The sequence below is a fragment of the Buteo buteo genome, chromosome 23 (assembly GCF_964188355.1).
Source record: "Buteo buteo chromosome 23, bButBut1.hap1.1, whole genome shotgun sequence".
NCBI classification, from domain to species: Eukaryota; Metazoa; Chordata; class Aves; order Accipitriformes; family Accipitridae; genus Buteo; species Buteo buteo.
Window position 1 is genome coordinate 4,783,042 of NC_134193.1, and position 21,518 is coordinate 4,804,559.

General features: G+C 61.0%; 2 protein-coding genes across 9 annotated transcripts; one reads left to right on the forward strand and one right to left on the reverse strand.

Annotated features, from left to right (window-relative positions):
• Window positions 1-7,102: 7,102 nt before the first annotated feature.
• On the forward strand, window positions 7,103-15,577 carry HMGA1 (high mobility group AT-hook 1). 6 transcript variants are annotated; one of them, XM_075055270.1, is made up of 5 exons: window positions 7,103-7,449; window positions 12,367-12,472; window positions 13,283-13,423; window positions 13,860-13,910; window positions 15,296-15,577. In XM_075055270.1, the coding sequence occupies exons 2-5, from the start codon at window positions 12,371-12,373 to the stop codon at window positions 15,350-15,352; spliced, it is 351 nt and encodes a 116-aa protein (XP_074911371.1). In that variant the 5' UTR covers window positions 7,103-7,449; window positions 12,367-12,370; the 3' UTR covers window positions 15,353-15,577. The 6 variants fall into 6 exon arrangements, with proteins under 6 accessions (XP_074911371.1, XP_074911372.1, XP_074911375.1 ...); XM_075055271.1 differs by having other exon boundaries at window positions 15,299-15,577; XM_075055274.1 differs by having other exon boundaries at window positions 7,107-7,449; window positions 13,283-13,366; window positions 15,299-15,577.
• Window positions 15,578-15,855: 278 nt separating this feature from the next.
• SMIM29 (small integral membrane protein 29) lies at window positions 15,856-19,582 on the reverse strand. 3 transcript variants are annotated; one of them, XM_075055277.1, is made up of 5 exons: window positions 19,513-19,582; window positions 18,013-18,185; window positions 17,901-17,926; window positions 17,718-17,823; window positions 15,856-17,311 (listed from the first exon to the last, which is right to left on the reverse strand). In XM_075055277.1, the coding sequence occupies exons 2-5, from the start codon at window positions 18,121-18,123 to the stop codon at window positions 17,249-17,251; spliced, it is 306 nt and encodes a 101-aa protein (XP_074911378.1). In that variant the 5' UTR covers window positions 18,124-18,185; window positions 19,513-19,582; the 3' UTR covers window positions 15,856-17,248. The 3 variants fall into 3 exon arrangements, with proteins under 3 accessions (XP_074911378.1, XP_074911380.1, XP_074911379.1); XM_075055279.1 differs by lacking the exon at window positions 19,513-19,582 and adding an exon at window positions 19,110-19,233; XM_075055278.1 differs by lacking the exon at window positions 19,513-19,582 and adding an exon at window positions 19,095-19,233.
• Between the last annotated feature and the right edge of the window lie 1,936 nt (window positions 19,583-21,518).

Consider the following 21,518-nt stretch of genomic DNA (forward strand, 5'->3'; position numbering starts at 1 on the left):
AGAGGAGCCAGCCCTTCAACTGGGAAGGGCAGGAAAAACATGGCCCCTGCCCCTTGCACCGCCTGTCCCCCAGCCCCTTGCACCACACGTCCTCCAGCCCCCTGCCAGCCCCTTGCAGTGCATCCCCCCCACCCCTGGCACCAGGTGCCCCCCATCCCTTACACCACCTCCGTCCCACGTAGCCCCTGCCCCCCCACCAGGATGCTGCCGGCTGCCACCCCCTTCTTTGCTGCCCTGTTTAGTTTTGATGTGCCACTTGCAATAAAATACCTTGATTAAAAAAAAAATAAGGCAGCCAGACTCCCCTGCGAGCCAGACTGCAAGTCCTCAATTAATGACCCTTCGTATGCTCCACTGCGGCATCCCCCCGTTACTGATTTACAGCGGTTCCTCCCCAGCCTCGTTACCCCCTTTTGTTAGCCCCCAGCCCCAGGGCAGGCTGGGCTGGGGCTGCAGAGGCAGAGGGGATCCAGGGAGCACCCACAGGTATTTTCTCACCTGCTGGCACTTGCCCTGGGAGGCCTGGGGAGCAATGGTGGGTAGCTCTTGGTCTGCTGAGGATGAGGAGCCCCTGGGTGAGGAAGCTGCCAGAGCCCCCACCATGAGTCAGCCGCATCCTTGCACGGAGGTTCCCGTGGGCACGGGGACGGCACACGGCTCTGTTCCTGGGGGTCCCCAGATTTATGCCACCCCCTTTCTAGCAGGAGCCATGCGATGCAGGACCCCGGCTCGGCTGGTAGCCACCCACCACCTACCTGAGCCCCAACACGCTCAGTGCACATGTGCCAAAGCACAGGGAGGGGAGCTGGGAATGGGGCTGGAGCTGCTCCCGCCAGCAGCCCCAGGCTTTGTGCTTCAGCAGGCAGCCCTGAGGAGGTTTCATGTTACTGGGAAACTGGGATGGCGGGATGTTCCCGGGGCAGCCCTGCAGACAAAAGGCCTTTGTGCACCGAAGCCATGGCTGCAGCCCCAGAGCATCCCACCTCCCCGGCCAGGGCCAGAGCCGAGCAGCCCACCCCAGGCCCCAGGAGGTGGCATGGCTGGTGGCGGAGGAGCACGGGGCACCCACCTACGGGACACCGAGCAGCACCCCAAAGATAATGGGATGCTCCATCTTGGGGTGCCCGAGCCAAAGCAGCCCCCCCCAGCATCACTCCCTTCCCCATCCCGCTGACAGCAGCACCCAAAACTCGTCCTCGCCATCCCAGGGGATTGGAGAAGCGCACGCTGGCCTCAAATGCATAAACCAGACCCTGCCGCAGCCGAGCTGGGGTGACAGGCAGGGACACGTCCCCACGGGTGCCGGCAGGTCGGGGCGTGCAGGACGGGGGTGGCTGCCCAGGCATGGCAGGAGCGTCCCCGCCTGAGCCAGAGCCGCTTTCCAGCCCCACCGGCTCGTCCTGCTCGCCCTGCGCCGTGTGGGCTGCCGCAGCTCAACCAGCACTCTCAGGAGCTATAGATTAGGGGGTTTATGTACATATTTACATATATGGGGTTATATATATTACAGACCCAGGCAGCAGTGAGCCCCTCCAAGCCTGGCTCCTGCTGGCAGGGGATTAAAAGCAAATCCCAATTTTTGTTTAAAGGGGAGGGGTGGGATTAAACCTGGTTTCTGGGATCAAGGTGGGATGAAGCCCAAACTCCACAGTATGGAAGGCAGTAGCTCAGCACCCAAGGGTGCTCAGCACCCCTGAAGCCAGTTTTTTTAGGGACCGTGAACAAGAGGAAGAGTGAGACACAGTGTGCGTGGGGACAGGGACAGGTCAGTGGTCGCTCTGGCTGACCAGGGTGTCAGGGTCCCACGCCTGCCCCCAGCTTCTGTCCCCCCATCAGAGACTTCGTGCCATGGGGTTGGGGGTGGCTTCACCTCTAGTTCCTATGGCATGGCCAGAGCTGCCCCACGCTGCGGCCAAATGGACAGGCTCTCCTCTAAATCCCCAGCTCCCGGAGTCAGGGGATCCAATCCTCATCACCTCCCAGTTGCAAACAGAAAATGCCGTGTCCGGCAGCGCGGCTGGAGGGGCAGGCGGGAAGTAATGCCCAGCAAGCGCCCAGCAGCACCAGGACCAGCCTTGTGACTCTCCACCCAGGCGGCCAAGCCGTCCCAGGGGTGACTTCCCAGCAGAGCTTTCAAAACAAGACAGCACCTGACATGTTTGGCTTGGTCCGGGCAGATTTGGCCACTTCTTTCCAGGCACAAAGGGCACCCACACTCTTCGTCAGCCTGGGCCCCTTCGACACTGGAGGGTTGGGACAGGCCTAAGGCGTAATTTTCCCTTCCTTCCCCTCCAACTTTGCCCCAAGGTGTGCTCCACAGAGACCCATGCACACCCACGGCAGCCCTTCTCCCAGTGCTCAACCCCCTCTTTCCACCCCATTTTCCCCCGCGTGTGGATGGGGGGCAGGTGCTCAGCAACCTGCATGCCTTGGCCCCATACCACCCTCCGAAAGCAAGTGGAGGAGCTGTCTGTCAGAAATGTCTTTTCCTGGGGGCTAATTATTGATTGCAGCCAGTAATAAATATTTCAGCAGGGATTTGCACGCAAGCTCCGAGGTAACGGCAACGGGAGAAAGGATGGATCCTGTGTGCCTCACTCCACTACTGCCTCTCCTGCATGGACCTGGGCAAATCCCTCTGCTTTTTGGAGGAAGGAGAATTATTTCTTCTTGTCTACTAGAAACTCTTCTGGACATGGTGAATCTCAGGAAAGCCCTTCCCGAGGGCTGTGGTCTCAGGATGCTCCACACTGGAGATCTCCTCCCAGGAGGAGTTCAGCCCTGCAGTGCCTTGGGAAAGTCAGAAACATGGAGCATTGCAAATGTGATGTTCACTGTATTGCACTGGGCAAGAATTAATGAAGGCAGTTAATCATCTTGGACCCATTTGCAGAGCCTTCTTGCTTGTGCAGCCATCACTTGTCTTGCAGAGAAAGAGCAGAAATGGGTGGAAATGTGGGGATCTCCACTCATCCCAGCAGCGACTGGAGGGATGCTGGGTGCCCTAGTGCCATGAACATTGTTCCCAGCCATGCAGACCTCAGCTAACTCCTGCGCTGGAAGAGATGGACACAACCAAAACAGTAAAGCCAGACCTGGGTCAGATCTTGCTGCCATCCTCCTGCCCTACCTAGGGGACCTCCTGTGCCTGAGCTGTGTTTTGCCAGCTGAGACATGTCCCCTCCCTAGAGACACCGGGAGCATCCGAGAGGCTGCAGGGAGAGGGGTTCCTCTGTATAGAGGAGCCAAATACGTGCTCCCCTGCCTCCATCAACACAAGGATGCTGGAAAGGGGAAAACTCAGCTTCAGAGCAAGCCAGGTCCTGCCTGTGGCTTTGCATTTTGCAAAATCGTTTGTGCAGAAGGAGGATCTTCAGCAAACGCTCTTCGCGATGCAGCCGGGGACCAGGGCAGCGCACGGGGATGCTCCAGGCACAGCATAAAACTTCCCTGACCAGCAAAATCCTGGCAATGCTGAGTAAAGGCATTTGAGAGCGACACAGTACAGCCCGAGCACTGGACCAGACACTAACACCAATGAAACTTGCTCTTCGCCTGGCCTCGAACAAGTCACACCACCTCTGATCCACACATTTCCCCATCTGCAAAATGAAGGTAACGACACTTGTCTCTGCAAGGCCCAGAACCACGCAGATTGATTAACTGTTGTTCAAGAGGGCTTTGGAGGTGACAAACACATCACGCTCTTAATTAGTCCGGTAGCCCTTCCAATTACCCAACAACCTGGGCTGAGATTTTTTTCCAGAGCTGCCTCAGAAGATCCAGTTTTCCCTTTCCCAGGGAAATTAGCAGGAATCAGGCACCCAAATACCAAACACAGCTTTGTGGGGCTCTGTGACAGTCACTGGGACACAGGGCAGAGCGGGATGAGATGTCCTCCCCCCCTGGGGCCACCCTCTGGTTCCCCACATCCCCCCCAGAGGCAGCTGCATTTTGGGGGCAGACAACCAGCGCCTGCAGTTTTGCAGAGCCCTGCTGAGCTGAAGAAGCAGGGAAATGATTTCAAGCACCTTCTTTTCAGGGGACCTTGCAGAGGTGCAGCTTTTCCCAAGCCCTGGGCACCCATTTCCCCATCAGATCTCCTCCCAGGCCTGAAACATCAGCTAAAGAAAAATAGGGATACCCACTAATTCATGAGGGGTCCACACATCTGCAGCACATGCAGCATCCCACAGAGCCGGCATCACTGTGTCCTGCAAACTCAGGGCTCGTGCTCTCAAAAGCAGCAGCAGCATTAAGCCTATAATTTATCAGGTGATTTAGGAATTTGTCCCCCGAATAGGGCTACAGGAAAATACTGCGCTGGCGAGTGTTAAATCCACCCTGCCTGGGTGGGTGAGAAGGAAGGAGCTGTTGAATCAAATTAAAAAGCCTGTTTCTGGGTGGGTCGGGGCTGTTTGGCCACATGGGGCTTCATCAATGGGGCCATCGGGAAACAAAGCCAGGAGGGGAAACAAAGGCCCTGTCCCTGTCCCCATCCCCTCCCGCCATGGCCGGCCAGCCCCGGCCAGGGACATCCCCTGCCTGCATCCCAGTGGGTTTCCCACCTTGTTTGGCTCACCGGGATAACGCAGGGCAGCACCGCTTAGTGCGACGCTGACCCCGGCACGGTGCGGGCTGCTCCTCCACACCCTGCGTCAGGCTTAGCCGCGAGGGAGGGGGAAAAAATAAATCACTTCTTGTTTCCCTGTTTCCAGCCATTTTCACTTTGTGGTCTCGCTGCAGAGCTGAACTGCAAGGTGGGTGAACCTCGCCAGTCCTGCTCCTAAATCCGCACTGACCACAAGGCTTTAACTCGGGAAAACAGCAAAAACAAAAGTGAAAATGATCTTCTTGGACTGGGTCCTCCTGCCCTGGCAAACGTGCTCTGAGCACCAAACAAATCCCATTTCCCCAAATCCCAATTTTTTCCCCCATTTCCCCCCATTGCACACAGTTGCAAGCCCATTTCCCATCAGGGAGTTGCTCCCGGCTGCTGGGAACATCTCACCGCCACTCTAGTTTTGGGGGACCACTGCAGCACTATTTTGCTTTAAAGACCAAGTGGTCACCCCACAGGTGCACCCGCCTTGGGGAGGCTCCGGCGTGGGCTCGGCGAGCAGGGAATTGCCAAAAGTTCCAGGGATCAAAGCGAGAAAGAGCAGCCGGGGTTGTTCACAGCAATCCGGTTACAGCCATTTACCGCCGCCGCAGAATAAATAACAAGGGATATTAATAACAACGAGCCTCTGCCAGGGACAGAAACCAAATTCCTCACCAGGTTCACAGCAAAGGGGGGAAGCCCGAGCACGGCTGTGGGCAGGGCTGTGGCAGGCAGAAGGCAGGGGGGTTTCCAAACTCAGGCAGGGGGAACACCAATTTTAACCAAAAAAAAAAATACTCAGGGTCTGCAAACACCACCTTGCCTGGATGCAAGGCCCTCGGATGGAGGACACCCACCACCAGTCCCGGGTCAGGGAGCTGCAGCTGGGCTCAGCCCCAAAACGCAGTGATGCAAGTGGGGTGATGCCTGCTCTTTTTTTGCAGGCTTTTGAAAACAGGTCAGCCTCTTACAGGGTGATTTCCCCCCCCCCCCCCGCTTTGCTTTCATTTTTTAATCGTCAGGAAGGGACACTGCTTTGATTGTGTTTTAGTCAGGGGAATTTGCAGGGGATTTTAAAAATCCAAATAACAATTAGCAAAAAAACTTCCACAAGCCTGGCTCGGTTTGATCCGTTTCTTTTTACATCATAAATCTTCCCTTCTGAAGAAGTTTTGCACATGCAGATATTGATATTTCCAAGTTTTACATTTTTAAAGGTGCGCTTTTTTTTTTTTTTTTTTTTTTTTTTTAAGTAAGAACTTGCCTGAAACTTAAATCCAGCATTGGCCTGTCTAAAGTTTGGCTCCTAACTCCAGATTTCGACCTTTGGCATCAGGATGGTCAAAAGCACCTAAATCGAAGTTTCCATTAAATTTATGATTGGAGTTTCTGCAGGAGTTTGAGGGAATACTGCACAGTCCCGTCACTGAGAGGATGCCAAGATCTGCATTTCCTTGTACCCCATCCAAAAACCCACCAGGAGATGCCAAATGCCTGACATGCCTTGGAAAACCTTGCCCCTAACATAATGGGGGTCTGGGTTTGGGGTACCTACCTGGAGAACTGATCTCGGCTCCTATTCCAGACTGACCTAAACCACTTCCAAAACAGATCACAGGAATTCAGAATAAAGCTCTTTTCCTGCAGACCAAGCCCATCAGCTGCTTAAACCCCGGGAGAGCCTCAGGGCCGCTCACCAGCCCCCCAAACCCCACGGCACTGAGCCGTGCAGGACTCGCTTCCACACCAGCCTCCCATTTCTACAGTGGTGCTGCAGTGAAAATTAAAATATATATCGCAACAAAACCCAGCCGGCCTTGGGAGGCCCTGGGGATGGATGGGTGTCCCCAGATGGGAACAGGAGGCTTTGGGGGGGGGGGGATTAACCTGGCAGGGAGGCAGCAAAAGGCAAGAGCACGGTGCTTTGCCACGGGTGCTTGCGCCCGGGGTGATGCCAAACCCCTCCACACCAGCCCAAAACACTGGTTTACCACTTTGTCAGTGGAGGGGGGGCCACAGCAGCCGTGGATTTACCCAGCAGCAAGGCCAGGTCAGGAGCACCAAAGGGGGGGCTCAATCGGGAGCATCCCTGAAGCATCCTTGCCGGGGGATGGAGGGGGGGGGGGGGTCCTATGTGTGTGTCTCCCTCCCCCAGCGCTGCCTCCCCCTGCCCCCGGGGGGACCCTCCGCCAGCCTGGGGGCTCGGGGGAGGAGGCTGGGGGGGGGAAGCAGCCTTCCTCCCGCCGCAGCCCTTTGAACGGACCTATCGCTCCCGGCCCCGCCGCCGCCCGCCCCCGCCGGCCGTGATGCAGCCCGGCTCCTCCTCCCCCCCTCCGCAAGGGCTGGAAGCTCCCCTTAGCCTGGTTGCCCTTATTTAATTTCGAGTGTGATTTTGCTATTTTTAGCAGCTGGATCCCCTCCAGTAAGGCTGGGAGCTCGCTCCTTCCCCCCCCCCCCCCCACTCCCCCCCCCCAACTCCTTTCCTATTTTTTTTTTTTTCTTTCCTCGTTCCCTGCAAATGATTTTGACCCAGCTTCCTTCCTCCTGGAGCAATTTTTTTTTTTTTCTCTCTCTTTATTATTTATATAAATAAGAGGGGGGCCTGGCTGTGCTGTGGATGCGTGTGTGAGTCGCAGCCTCTCTCTCTGCCTTCTCCTTTCAGATCCGCATTTGCGAGCAGCAGCAGCCGCCGGGAGGGGGGGGGTTTAATTCGCTTCACAACACAGACACGCCAGGAGAAAAAAAAAAAAAAAAAAAAAAAATCCAAAAAAAAAAAAACCAACCCAAACAAACCACCCAAAAAAAAAAACCCACCCCAAGCACCCAGCTCCGAGATCAAGCTGACTGTGAGTGCCGGCCTTCCTCTTTCCTTTCTGCTCCGGGGGGGTGCGGGGGAGGACTGGGGGGTGCTGGGGGGGGGGGTGCTGGGTGGGGGGGAGGTGGGGGGGGGCCGGGGCTCTGTTCCCCCCCTCTCCGCATGCTGTGCACGATCGCCCCCGGTTTGCTCTGTATTTGCAAGGACGCGTGTGTGCGTGCGGCGGGCCGGCTCTGCAATGCCTCTCTTTATTATTCTTGTTATTAATTCTTGTTATTAATAGGGTGATGCACCTGGCGGGGCTGCCGGGGAAGGGGGGGGGGGGGGATGATGACGGGACGGGGGTCCCCGCTGCCGGTTTTTTCCCGGCTCGCCGGGACTTTTTCGCCACTTATTCGGTTTCGGGTGATGCAAACGCCCCGCACCGCCCGGGGGGGGAAACGCACGACCCCGGGGTGCAGCCGCCGGTACTGGGGACCCCCCCCCCGGGCTCTTGTGGTGGGGCGGGGGGGCCCGATGCAAGGTGCTTGGGGGGTGGGTGTAGGGTGCGTGGGGATGGGACTGTGCAAGGTGCGTGGGCTCAGGATCCGTGCGTGGGGCTGGTGCAAGGTGCGTGGGGCCGGTGGAAGGGACCAGGCCAGGCCCGGCTCAAGGAGGGAGATGGGGGGGGGCAAACAAGTCGGTGTAAAGTTGCGATGCTGGGGGCTCGGTCGCCCACCCCCCGGGACAGCAGCCCACGCTGCTCCCCGCTGCGAGAGCGTGGGGCCCCGCACCCCCTGCACCCAGCCCTTCCCTGGGGCGGGGGGGGGGAGATGCCACACAGGGCTGGCTCCACCCGGGGTTTTATTATACCCCGCAGGACAGGGGCTTCACAAAGCGTGTGATGGTGCCCTTCCTGCCTCTTTTCTTTCTCCCCCACCTCCCTCCTTCCTTTCTTTTATCACTTCCTTTTATTATGCATGCCCAGGAAGGAAGGGGGGGTGGACTTTCCTTAATAGCAGGCCCGGGGGGGGCTTCAAAGCAGCCCCGTGGAGGGCTTGTCCTAATGAGGAGCCGCGCACATCCCTTCCCAGCCCTCGCACCCCTGCCGAACAGGCTCTTCAACTTCTGCTCCACTATTTCTTCCCCTCCTCCCTCTCCCGTCCTCCCTCTGCCAGGAGGTGCGGCCGGGATCCTTCTCCAGCCGCAATCAGGCTAGATTTCCTGGGCGTGAAGAGATTTATTTATTATTATTTCTTTTTTTTTTTTTAAGATCTAAGCCACCGCCTGTCTCCCTGGGCTGGTTTGTTTAATCTAAGAGTAGGTGGCAGGAGCAAGGGATTTATGGGGTTATTTGCAAGGAGAGGTGTAAGCCAGCGCGGGCGGGTGGGGGAAGGCAGGAGCAGGCCCAGGGACAGCGAGGAGCATCGCTCCGAGGGGTCAGGTTGTCTCTTTTGCAACCCAGCCGTCGCTTGTGCAAGAGGTGGCTGCTGAGAACGGCCCAGCTCGTGTCATGGAGCAGAGGGAGCCGACGGGGCTGGGGGAGAAAAGCCTGGCTGCTCACCATCCATAGGGATGGAGAGAGGAGGAGTTTTTCATCCCCCAACTCCATCGATCGAGAGGCAGATGTAGCCCCTCCGCCTCCAAACCTTGCAGAGATTTATCCCTCCCAGGCTCCGGGAGCCCGGCAGTCCCCTGCCCTCATCTCTGACCGATTCCTCCCTGCGTGGAAAGGTTTCTTTCTCGGCTGCTTCCTTTCCTCCATGGCAACACAGCTGCTCCCTCCCTCCTATAAGGTTTTGATTCACACGAGTGGGGCCGGAGCTGCTTCCCGCGGTCTGTCCGACACCGTCCCACGGGCTCGGGGTGCTCCCGGGCCCTGGCAGGTGCCGTCGAGCCGGGGAGCATCGCGCCGAACCGGGGCCGCTCTCGGGAAGAGGGGTGTTGGCCAAGAAGGTGCTGGGGTGGGAGAGAGGAGCATCCCTGGGTCTCCCACCCAAGCATCCTCCTCCTCATCCCCCTCTGCCGGAGCAGGACACGGAGCCCACGGTCCTCTGGGGTGGATTCAGCTCTGGAGGCCCTGGGGAGAGCTCGGAGGCAGTGGAGGGACGAGTGGGATGTGCACGTGCTTTTCCCAGCACCCACAACTTTGTGGCAGCAGGCTCTGGCTCGGGGGGGCATCCCCGGTGGCATCCCCCCGAAGGGGAGGGTCCCCACAGCATCCCTGGCCGGAGCCGCTGCGTGGGGCCAGTGCCCGTCCCTGGTGGGGCGGAGGAGAGCATGGCAGGGTGGGGGCCATACTGGGCCCATCTGTTTCAGCTACAGGAGAGGGTACGGCATGGCTCGGAGGCTGCATTTCCTCTGGCAAAGATTGACTTAAAAAGAGACAAGCCCAGCCCAGCCCCCGGTCAGCCGGCCGGCATTTTTCTTTCCTAAATCTAAACCATACTTTTTTTTTCTAAGAGACTTCTTGAAGGGCTCTGGGATGCTGTGAGTAATATTTTCGGGGTGTTTACATGACAGCATGGTTTCTGTCTCCCGAAAAAAAAAAAAAAAAAAGAATCTGAGGGTGGTTTTTGTTGTTGTTGTTTTGCACTCGTGAGTCACTTCCAGAGGGGAGCGGGAGCTGACACGTGTTTTTTAAAAAGCCTCGAAGGTCTGAGCACAGCTCCTTGCGCCCGCTCCAGCTTCCCGATGTGGCTCAGTGTCCCTGGGGGGGCTTAGCACCCCGGCTGTCCCACTCTCCCCAGTAGCACTGTCCCAGTTGCCCTAACACCATCCAAATTGAAACCAGTTGCTCAAAACTAAGCGTTATTAACCCTGTAGGCAGAGGTAGGGAGACTGTCTCCGTCTTTGCACGTAGACCGGGCACACAACCTGGTACCTGCAGAAGCTGGGCCGGGGGGCTGCCATGCTCCAGAGACATGGGTCAGATCCGGGGCAGGGGTGCAGGGACCATCCCCGGAGGGAGAGGTGGCCTGGGGGGTTTGCATCATCCATCCCGGAGCAAGTCTGTGATTTTCTAGCTAAGTCTCCCAGGTAGCTCTAAGCCCCGTGCTTAAGGGCAGCGAGATCAGGACGCTGCTCTCGCCACCCTATTTCTGCTGGGAAACAATCACATCACTGCTCTGAGCAGGTGCCCCCCCCACCCTGCATGGCCATGGTCGCCTGACCGAGGAGCCGAGCAGGCACCCTGTGCTCGGGGTCACCAGTAACCGCTGGGGCTGTGGTAGCAATCCTGCTCCCTTCCAGCCCGGAGCCCATCCTCCTGGCTCCTGGGCTGGGAGTTGGATTTGAAACCGGCCCCACGGCTCTGGAAAAACAGGTTTTCCCTATGCCCCTGGGGAAGCATCAAGGTGGAGAGGGGACGATGGAGCCTTTTCTTCTGTGGGATTTCCCCAGGAGCGAGGAAAGCCATCCTTTGGGATGTGCACAGAGGTGGGGACAACCCCGTGTCCCTAGGACAAGTGCCAGGTGGTGCCTGTCCCTAAACCCAGCCGGGGTGGCAGGAGCAGGGTCAGGGGTGCAGCATCCCACCCTGGGTGCAGCAGTGCTGGGTATCGAGGTGGGGGGGAGGGAGCAGGGCTGTGGGAGCCTACACCACCCTTCCAGGGCCCTGGGACCCCCCTGGGGATGCCCGGAGGCCCCCAGTGCCGTTCCATCGCTCATCCTGTTCTAACTTGCCGGTGCTGACAGAGCGTCTGGGATTTCAAGGACTCCAGATTAAATCTGGAGCTGGTCTCCTCCTTTTGGGGAAAGGGGATGGGCTCTGTGGGAAGACCTGGCCAAGCTGCTGCTCCCCAAATGCCTGTTGGGGACCGTGAGAGCTGCCTTAGCACTGGGGCACTGGCTAATTCAGCGGGGTGTCCGTGCTGCGGGCTTTGGGGCAGGATCCTGCCTGGCAGCTGGTTTGTTTTGCTCCCCAGCCGGTGCTGGGAGGATGCAGGTTGCATTCCCGGGAGGGATGCAGCTGCAAATCCAGCCTGGGGGAAGGCAGAGAGCAGGGATGGGTGAGATGGGGAGGGAGGTCTGAGCACCCAAAGCCTCACCCAGCCAGCACCACCACGTGGGGCCGGTCACTGGGGCCACAAGAGTGGGAAGAGGCATCAGGGTCCCACTGCTGGAGTCCGGCCCTGCAGCCTCAGACACGTTGCTCCGTCCCAGTGCGTCGGTGTTGGCCTGGGCTCGTTGCACCGGAGCATCGCCGTGAGCCACCGGCGGTGCGAGGGGACGCGTGACGGGGACTGGCACGGGACAAAGGTCTGTTTGCAGGAGGGAACGCGGGTGCAGCAGGGGTGGTTTTGCAGATACTGGATTTGCAGCAGCGGGAGGAAGGGTCATGCCTGTCTGAGGTGCTCCGTGTTTCTGGGGCAGGAAAGCCCTGCACCCCACGGCGTGGTGCTACCGAATGGGCTTGGCGAGTTAAAAAATACAGGTGGTGGTCTCTTCTGGGTATAGCTCTTAGTGATGCTTTTGGTTTCTCCACTGCGGGCCCTGGCAGTGCCCTGGGCACTGGCTGGTCTCTGCTCCACGCAGGGAGAGGAGCAGGATGCAGGCAAGCCTCTGGGAAGGGCTGGAGCAGGGCAGAAGCTGCTCATTTCAGCTGAATTTTAATTCTGAGGCGTTCTTAGAGGAGGGACCCTGGTCCTTGTCACCTCCTGTCCACACTGATACCCCACCAGCCACCCCCATCCCCGCAGAGGGGCCAGGCGGCAGCTGGGGGGGCTGAGCATCCTTACCCGGGGGGGGAACGGGCAGCCGGGACAGGGGCATGGCTGTGGCCGGGCTGACTCTGCGAGAGGCTCCGGCAACTCCGCTTGTCCCTCGCAGCCCCATGAGTCAATTCCGTGGCCCCCAGTGCCCACCTGCTCTGGGGCAAGGGGTGGGGGGAGAGGCACCGGTTGGCATGGTGAGCCATCGCTGACTGACCTTCCTCCCCCCTTCTGCTCCTCCTCACTGCTGCTGGAAGGACGATGAGTGAATCCAGCGCCAAATCCAGCCAGCCTCTGGCCTCCAAAGGGGAGAAGGACGTGTCGGAGAAAAGGGGCAGGGGGCGGCCCAGGAAGAAGCCGCAGGTACGTGGGGACCCCTGGGAGGAAGGGGGGGGTGGGGGGGGCACCCCCAGGCTATGGGGCAGCAAGAAACCCCCCCACTCATACTCCAGCAGCATCCCCTGGGCAGGGATGGGGATGCCCATGGTGCAGCCCCCCGTTATCTTCCCTTGGGCAGCACTGCCGGGGTGCTTACCAGCAGGAAAAACCCTCCTGGGGGGCTTCACAGCCCCCCACCCAACACCCCAGAGCTCCTCCTCACCCAGGGAAGGGCTCAGGGCCTCCCTTTGCTCCTCCCCGGGCTGCAGCTGAATCTGCCTTTGCAGACGGGCTAATTAAAGCCCCATTAGCAAAAGCTGCTCAGAGGGATAAGATGCTGCCAGAGCCTTTATAGTGCCAACCCCCCCAACCCTCCCCGGGGCAGGTGGGGGTTTGTGCACATCGTTTTCCTGCAGAAAAGGTGATTTGTCGGTTCCCCGACACTTTGCAAGGCGGCAACACCGGCAGCGAGCCGGGGTTCGGGGCTGAGAAACCAGCGCGGACCATCCGGCTAAGCCGAGCGATTAATGCCGGGGTGGGACAGGTCACGTACGCGCTCGGCTGAAGGACGAGCAGGAGCCCGTGCCTGGCGCCTGACCGCTGATCCCAGTGCAACCAGTCCTCCCAGTACCACACGCAAGAGCATCCCTGCCCCGGCGGGTTCTGCTGGGGAGAACGGGGCTCCCAGCCCGGAGCATCCCTGGGGTGCACTGCTGTACTGGGAGTTGCGCTGGGCACGGATCCCTCCCCGGGGACCCCCAATCTGTAGTGACCCTCACTCTGTTCTCCCTCCAGCAGGAGCCCAGCGAGGCCCCGACCCCCAAGAGACCCCGCGGACGGCCGAAGGGCAGTAAAAACAAGGCCACCCCGAAAGGCAGGGTAGGTGGCTGGGGACGGGGGCTGCTCCGGCCAAGCAGCCGTGCGCTGGGACGACAGGTCCGTTTTGAGCTCAATTATAGACAATTCAGGGCAAATCTACTCCTGGGGGGGAGGTGGGGGTGGTCTCGGTGCTGGCCCCCAAAGAAGGTGGGGTGGGAGGGCAGGGACTGCGTGTGTCAGCATGTGGACACCCGCAATAAACCTGTTCGCAAAACACGCGACTCACATCCTGCGCCCGCCTCGTGAGTCACGGGGCCGGGACGGTCCTGGTGCTGGAAGCCGGTGGCAAGGGGGGCCGGGGGGGGGGCTGGCTGTGGCCCCGGGGCCACCTGGGTGCAGCGGCCCGGGAGATGCCACTGGGGTGATGAATTTGGCAGTCGTGGGTGGGAGGAAAGGGAATGCCGCCTGCCCCCGGTAGCATCCTGGGAACGATGGGACGGCCCCAGCCTGATCAAAATGTCCTTTTTTTTTTTCATTATTATTTTTCGCTCAGAAAGCTGCAGTCACACCAGGGAGAAAACCTCGAGGCCGACCCAAAAAATCGGTGAGTGGGCTTTTCCCTTCCTTCTCCCATCCTGGCTGAATGCCGGGCACTTTGGGGGTAGAGCAGCCCCCCGGCTGTCCCCACAGGCGTGGGGTAGATGCTGCCGGGCTGGAGGAGAGCAGAGCAGTGAGCAAAAAATGGGCCACGGCGTGGCACAGGATGGGCTCCGAACCCGGCCATGCCATGTCCCAGTGCTGGTGCTGGGGGGACTGAGCCATCCCGGCTCCCCGCAGCCCCGGGAGCAGCACGCAGGAGGTGGCTGGTCCTGCCCCGGTGGCACGCTGGCACACGCCTGCCCAGGTGCCCGCTGCGTCACCGGGACGGCATTCCTGCAGCCTGCGTGTGCAGCAACCCCCCTACCCGCACGCTACAGCCGCCCTCTTATTTTGTGCTTCCCCCTCCTCCATTTCATTTTCCCCCTCCTCGGTTTGCAGCCCCACGGGAGCTCGGGTGGCTGCCGGGCACCCAGGAGCATCACCCGGACGGTTGGGAGCGGGTTCCTCTCCCTTCCCGGCATGTACATCCCGCTGTCCCCAGCCCCGGGGCCGCATCCTTGTGCCCAGGAGCTGCCACCAGGCGCTGGGACACTTGAGCCACCCAAAAGCATCCTCAGGGTGCGGCTGCTCTGCTCCATGCGGAGTTTTGCCCCTTTTCCCACTTAAATTCTTTGCGGAGGGCAAGGGACTGAGACCAGCTGGGGCTCCAAACCGGGGGGGGGGGGGGTCTCCTGCGCCGGTGTCGCAGCACCAGGGGCTGTTTTGGGGATCCCAGGGCAGGGAGCCAGTTCGGTGGGGTGGGACCGAGCCTGTCCCATGCCAGCGGGGCTGTGCCGGGGACACCGTGTCCCGCTTTGGCAGCCGCCGGCCGCGCCGCGGTGGCTTTTTTATGAATGAAGCGGGAGGAAGCGGGGGCCGGTGCTGAGTCACGCTCACACTCAGCCCTGACTCACCGCCGCGTGCGGGGCCACGATGCTCACGGCCGCCCACCCCGGCGTGAGGGGTCGGACACGGACAGCCGGACACGGACAGCCGGACACGGACGGTCGGTCCCGCCACCACCGGCGCTCCTCTGGTGGCAACTGGGGACACGGCCGTGGGGCTGGGGACCGCGGTCTCACGCTTGCAGGGGGTGCACGCACCCAGGGTGTGCGGCTCCCCCCTCCTCGCTGCGAGCCCACCCGGGGGGGTTCTTATTTGGGATTTAACCCATAACGGTTAAACCTGGAGCAAGGGCCAGTCCCCAGATCCAGGAGGGTGCCGGTGCCTCAGTTTCCCTCTTCGCACAAGGGGCGGGATGTGCTTGGCCAGCCCTTCATCCAGGGAGGATGGGGGGGTGTCTGCAGCCCCTGGCACCCCCCCCCCCGACCACACTCCCTTACCTGGCAGCAGCAGGACGAGGAGGAGGTGAACATTTCCCAGGAGTCATCCGAGGAGGAGCAGTGAAACCTCCCCAACCGGCGCTACCTCATCGCCCGACGGTCCCGCGTCCTCGGCGGCCGGGGGAGAGGGACGGGGAGAAACCCACTGTGCCGCCCTGGCTTTTTCCTCCTCCCTCTTCCACTCCTTCCTCATCCTCAGACAACGGCAGCACTGGAAAAATGGCCCAACCCGGGTGGCCCCCGCAGCCCCCGACCCAGGGTGGGTGGGGGGTGGAGGGGGGGCACCTGCCCCGGTTCCCCATTCTCCCCAGCGCTGGGTTTTGGGGCAGCCCCGCTGGCAAAGGGGGTCCCTGGCAAAGAGCCGGGGCTGGGACCCCCTGCCTTTGCTGCCCCCCCCCCAAGGCAGTGATCTCACCCATCCAAAGTGGGTGCTGGTTGCCCCCCCGCCCCGCACCGGGCTTTGCCGCAGGGCTTCTGCAGGGAAGAGATTGGGGGGGGGTGTCAGCAAAGGTAAGACCCCCCCCCAAATGCATTAGACCTTCGCTCTGGCCTGCTGTTACCCCAGGCAAACCCCCCCTTCTACCCCCCCACCCCCCAAATCCTGGGTGACTGCACTGTGTGTGGGAGAGCAGCTCCTGCGGTGATGCCGGGGCCCAGTGCCCATCCCTGGGGGTGCCCGAGCGGGGCCAGCTCAGGGCAGCCCTTTCCTCATAAGTTCTGGTATATATACATTTTATTTTTTTTTTAGTACTTTTTTTTTTTTTTTCCTTTCATTCACAACTACCTCTGGATATTTAAGTTCCACTCTCTGAACTCACAGACGTGCTGCTGCTGTGCCAGCTGCCGGGGCATCGTAGGCTCCATGTTTCCTTTTTCGGGGGGCCGCGGGGTATTTTTTTCCCTCTCCTTTTTTGGGCTTTTTTTTTTTTTTTTTTTTTTTAATTGTTATTTTAAGGTCTAGGTTGCTCTGCTGCTGCAAGGGATAGAGGCTGGAAGGGTGGTGGGGTGGGGGGACCACGGGATGCTCCCCCCCACCACACCACCCCCTGCACGACGGCTGCAGCGGGACCGGAGGTCTGTGCCGGGCGGCCCTGGCGCGAGAAAATTGGGGTTTGGTTTGGTTTTTTTTTTTCTCCTGGTCCACTGTTAACGACCTTTTGGTTTCCTATTTGCAGTTACTTGAATAAAACATTTTATGGATGTTTGACGCCTCTGCCCTGGACTCTGGCTGGGGTCCAGCCCCCGGCAGCGGGGTGGGAGCAGGTTTTCCCCACGCAGGGAGAGCCCGCAGGCACGGAGCGGCCGCTCCGCACGGTACCTCCTCCGCAGGGACATCCGCGATGGTGCCAGCCATCCTCCGCGGGGACGGACGGGAGCTGCCGATGGAAACAGAAACAGGCAAAACCCTGCTGCCCCCCCCCCCCCCCCCAAAACTCCCATCCTCGGCTCCTTATTACTAAACCGCGTCATGATGCTGCCGAGGCAGGGACGCGTGATGCTGACCCGTGGGCCGGCAGCGCTTGTGCTGCTGAAAACCCTTCTTGGCCGAATGCAGAGAAACACGTTTTATTTGCTCCAGCACATGCCGCGTTGCTCCTCCACAGGCATCCTGCCCTCCGTGCCCGGCAAAGCCCCAGCACCCGGCTGCTCCCTCGCCGGGGTGCCAGCCCCGGCCGTCCTGCTCAGTGCATTTTAAAGGACTGGCGGGGTGGTTCAAGCAAAAAAAAAAAAAAGAAAAAAAAAAGAAAAGGCAAAACCAGGTGCCGAGGCGGGACATAACTCGTTATCGTCAACGCTCACGAGGTGGGATCGCTCCTGGGCAAAAGCCGCCGGCATCGCCAACACCACCGCGGGCGCATCCTGCCCTTCCTGGCGGACGGCGAAGGCAGCAGCGCCGGTGCTGACACCGTCCTCCCTTGCCTCCTGCGGGCAGGATTCGGCCCCAGCTCTCCGGCCAACATCAGGCCTTCCAGTCCACACGCGGGGGGCGATGGGGCGAGGGTCCCCCCCAGCCCGGCACCACCTGCAACAGAGAGCGTGCCCTCAGCACGCCGGGCGGCTTTGGGAGGGGACGGTGGGTGGCCCCAGTCCAGACCCCCGCCGGTGCCAAGCTGGGGGGCGAAGCAACCCCAAACGGCGTCAGGGCGGGTGGAGAAGCCCTGGGCTCGCCGGCACAGCCCGACCCTCCCAAAAACCTTTGGATTATACCCAAGCCTTCTGCTCCCTCGGGGCAGGCTGGCTCCGTGAGCTCCCACCCAGGCTTAACAGCCCCCGTGGGCTACCCTAACGCTAATTTTTCATGCAAAAAATAGATAAATAGCAATTCCCAGCAGCACCGTGCATGGCTGGCGAGTGCCCCACGGAGCCGCCCCACCTGTACCCGACCCCAAAACCAAACTCCCGTCCCCGAAACGCAGCGGGTCACCCACCCGGGTGTCCTCTGCCTCCACCAGCAGCTCCTGCTCGGATTCCTGCAGCTCCTCGGCCGGGTCGTAGCTGTACATGGGCAGCAGCCGGTGGCGCAGGCGGTCAAACCTGGCAGGGGGACGGCGGCTGAGCGGTGACCGGTCCCACATCCCCCCCCCCAAAAAAAAACCAGCCCCCACGCTCACCTCCGCTTCTTCTGGACGTACATCACCTGCAAGGAGAGCAGGAGAAGGCGTGAGCGGGCTCAGGACGGTGTTTCGTGTGTGTCCCCCCCCCCGGCCATGCCCACCCACTCACCGCAGCCAGGAGGGCGCCGAGGAGGGTGACGAGGAGGAAGGGTCCCAGGACGTAGCCCACCAGCGAGTCGCCCACCGTACCCGGGGCCGTGGGGGCCGTGGTGTTGCTCATGACCCAGCGCCGGCTTCTCTCCGCATGGAGACGTGGATGTCCGGCCCCGCCGGACGGGACGTCTGCGAACCCACAACCGCCCCGGTAATAACCCACCGACCTGGTAATAACCAACCGCCCCGGGAATAACCCACTATCCCAGTAATAACCCACTGCCCCCATAATAACCCATCACCTCAGTTAAAACCCACTGCCCCAATAAAAACCCACCGCCCCAGTAAAAACCCACAACCGCCCCAACAAAAACTCACCGCCCCCATAAAAACCCACCGCCCCAGTAAAAACCCACCGCCCCTATAATAACCCACTGCCCCAGTAAAAACCCACCACCCCCATAATAACCCACTGCCCCAGTAAAAACCCACCGCCCCAGTAAAAACCCACTGCCCCAGTAAAAACCCACCACCCCTATAATAACCCACTGCCCCAGTAAAAACCCACCACCCCCATAATAACCCACTGCCCCAGTAAAAACCCACCACCCCCATAATAACCCACTGCCCCAGTAAAAACCCACCACCCCCATAATAACCCACTGCCCCAGTAAAAACCCACCGCCCCAGTAAAAACCCACTGCCCCAGTAAAAACCCACCACCCTTATAATAACCCACTGCCCCAGTAAAAACCCACCACCCCCATAATAACCCACTGCCCCAGTAAAAACCCACCGCCCCAGTAAAAACCCACTGCCCCAGTAAAAACCCACCACCCCTATAACCCACTGCCCCAGTAAAAACCCACTGCCCCAGTAAAAACCCACCGCCCCTATAATAACCCACTGCCCCAGTAAAAACCCACCACCCCCATAATAACCCACTGCCCCAGTAAAAACCCACCACCCCCATAATAACCCACTGCCCCAGTAAAAACCCACCGCCCCAGTAAAAAACCACCGCACCAACAAAAAACTCACCGCCCCAGTAAAAACCCACCACCCCCATAATAACCCACCGCCCCAGTAAAAACCCACCGCCCCGGTAATAACCCCTGAGGCCGGGCAGGAACGGGGAGGGGGGGTCCCGGTACACGCCCCCCAGCCAGGACGATGCTCCCCGGGACACGGACACCCCCGTGCCGCAGCAGCGGGGTGGGTACCCAACATCCGTGGAGCCCCACTCGGGGCCGGGGGCGCCCAGCGTGGGGGCTCACCCCGCATCCCCCCCCCACCCCGCAGGAGGACCGGGGGGGGGGGGGTGCGGGAACGGGCCAAGCGGGGCGAGCACCCGCAGCACCCCCGCACCGGGCTCTGCCCCCCCCCGCACCCACGCGGGACACTCCGCCCCCCGCACCCCCCTCCCTAATTCCAGCCCCCCCCCCCCCTCCCGGCTGCATTCCGTCCCCCTCCCCCCCCCCCCCGCATCCCCGCGCGCCGCCCCGCCCCGCCCCACCTGCGCGCGCCGCGCACCGCCCGCACCCGGAACCCGCGCGGCGCGTGACGGGTGGGGCGGGGTAATGGGTGGGGCAATGGGCGGGGCTCGGGGGCGGGGCGGTGGCAGCGCGGGGTCGGTAGGGGGCAGCAGAGACCGGGCGGGGGGGGGGCGGGTGAAGGAGGGAAGGGAAAAACTGGGGAGGGGAGGAGAAAAAAGGGAAAAGGGGAAAAAAACAGGAAAAATGGAAAACGGGGGGAAGGAAAGAAGGGAAAAAAACGGGAAAACAGAGAAAAGGGAGGGGAAAGACGCGGGGGGGGCACAGGGAGGGGTGAAAGGATGGGTGGATGGACAGATGGCAGGATGGAGGGAGGGATGGGGGGGACGGGGTGGGGGGGACACGGCCGGAGAGGTGGGTGCACACCTGGGGGGGTGGGGGGGGTGACGAGACAGAGGGATGGACGGGTGGGTGGACAGATGGACGGGTGACAGACAGGTGACGGATGACGGACAGATGACGGATGATGGACGGATGGGTGCACGCCAGGGTGGGTAGGTGTACCCCTGCACCATTAGTTGGGTGGATGGACAGACAGACGGATGGACAGAGTGATGGAGATGCAGGCACACACCCGTGGGGGCCGGAGAAGGCCAGGGTCCCAGTGGGTGCAGGCACACAGGCTGGCCGGGCACGGTCACCCATGGCGGCAGATGCTGTGGGTCCCCTCCCTGGCCAGGGGCTCATGCTGCGGCCGATCCCCCCCAGGGCCAGACCCACGAGGACCCTGGGAGCGCCGGCAGGGCCTGTCATGGTGCCGGCGGTGCCACCCACGGCAGAGCCCCTGGCCGGTGGCAGTGTCCCAGCCCTGATCCCTGGCCGAAGGGCTAATCCGCTTTGCCCGCGCGGGGACCAGATGGCCCCGCTAAGTGGGTCAGGCGGGAGCAGGGGACACTGGGGAGCAAGGAGCCCCGTTTCGCTTCCCGATAGCTAAAACAAAATAACAATCAAGTGACACGACGTGGGAAAGAGGAGCCTGGAAATGGCGGAGCTGGGGGCGACACAGCCCCTGGTGCCCCGGGCTGGTGGCGGGACGGAGCTCGGTGCCACCGCAGAGCACCGGGAGCATCCTGCGCCAGCGGGAGGGCAGTGTCGGGGAAAAGCAGCTCCCGCTCTGCAGCCCCTGGGGTGAACCTGCCCAGCGAAGAGGCCAACCAGCCGCACAGCTGAGGTCCTCCTCCTCCTGCCTGCACCACCTGCCCTCACCCCCTACCCAGCCCACGCCGCGTGATTTTTTTTGCCTCCTGGTCCCTGCACCAGCCCAGGGATGGGACTCGGGGACCATGCTGATGCAGCGTGGCCACAGGGGACTCTGGGATGCAGGAGCAGAGATGCCCTTGGCCAGGCACGGTGTGGAGCAGGGGATGCCAGGGCCCCTCCTGGAGGGTGGGAAGGGGTTGGGGTGGCTCACCCCTACGCTGGAGGGATCCCCCAGCCCAGAAAAAAGCACCAGCTGTCCTGAGAGCACCCGATGCCTGCTGTCCCCAGTGTCCTGTTGTCCCCAGCGGTCCCACTGGCCCTGGCAGCCCTGCTGTCTGCAGCACCCTCGCTGACCCCACTGTCCCCAGTGGTCGCACTGGTCCCATTGTCCATGTTGACCCTGCCTGCCCCATACAGTCTTCCCAAACCAGCCACAGCCTCAGCCCTCCTGGCCCCCCCCATTCCCCAAACTCATCCTGGAGGACCATCACCTCCATCCCAGCACCCATCTTGCCGTGGGAGCCAGACCTTCGGTAGCACCGGGGGAGGCAGATCCAGGGGGGTCAGCACTGGCAAGAGGGGTCTGAGGGAGCCTCGCACCCTGAGCGGGACATCACCCCTGCGTGAGCCGCAGCAGCTCTCCTCACAGCCCATCTTCACGCCCGAAGGGGCCAGGATCCAGCCAGCACCGCTGCAATGGGGGAAACACACAGCAGAGCTGGACCCCCCCAGCCCCTCGTTGCCAGGGCAGGAGCCAGATGAGGCAGTG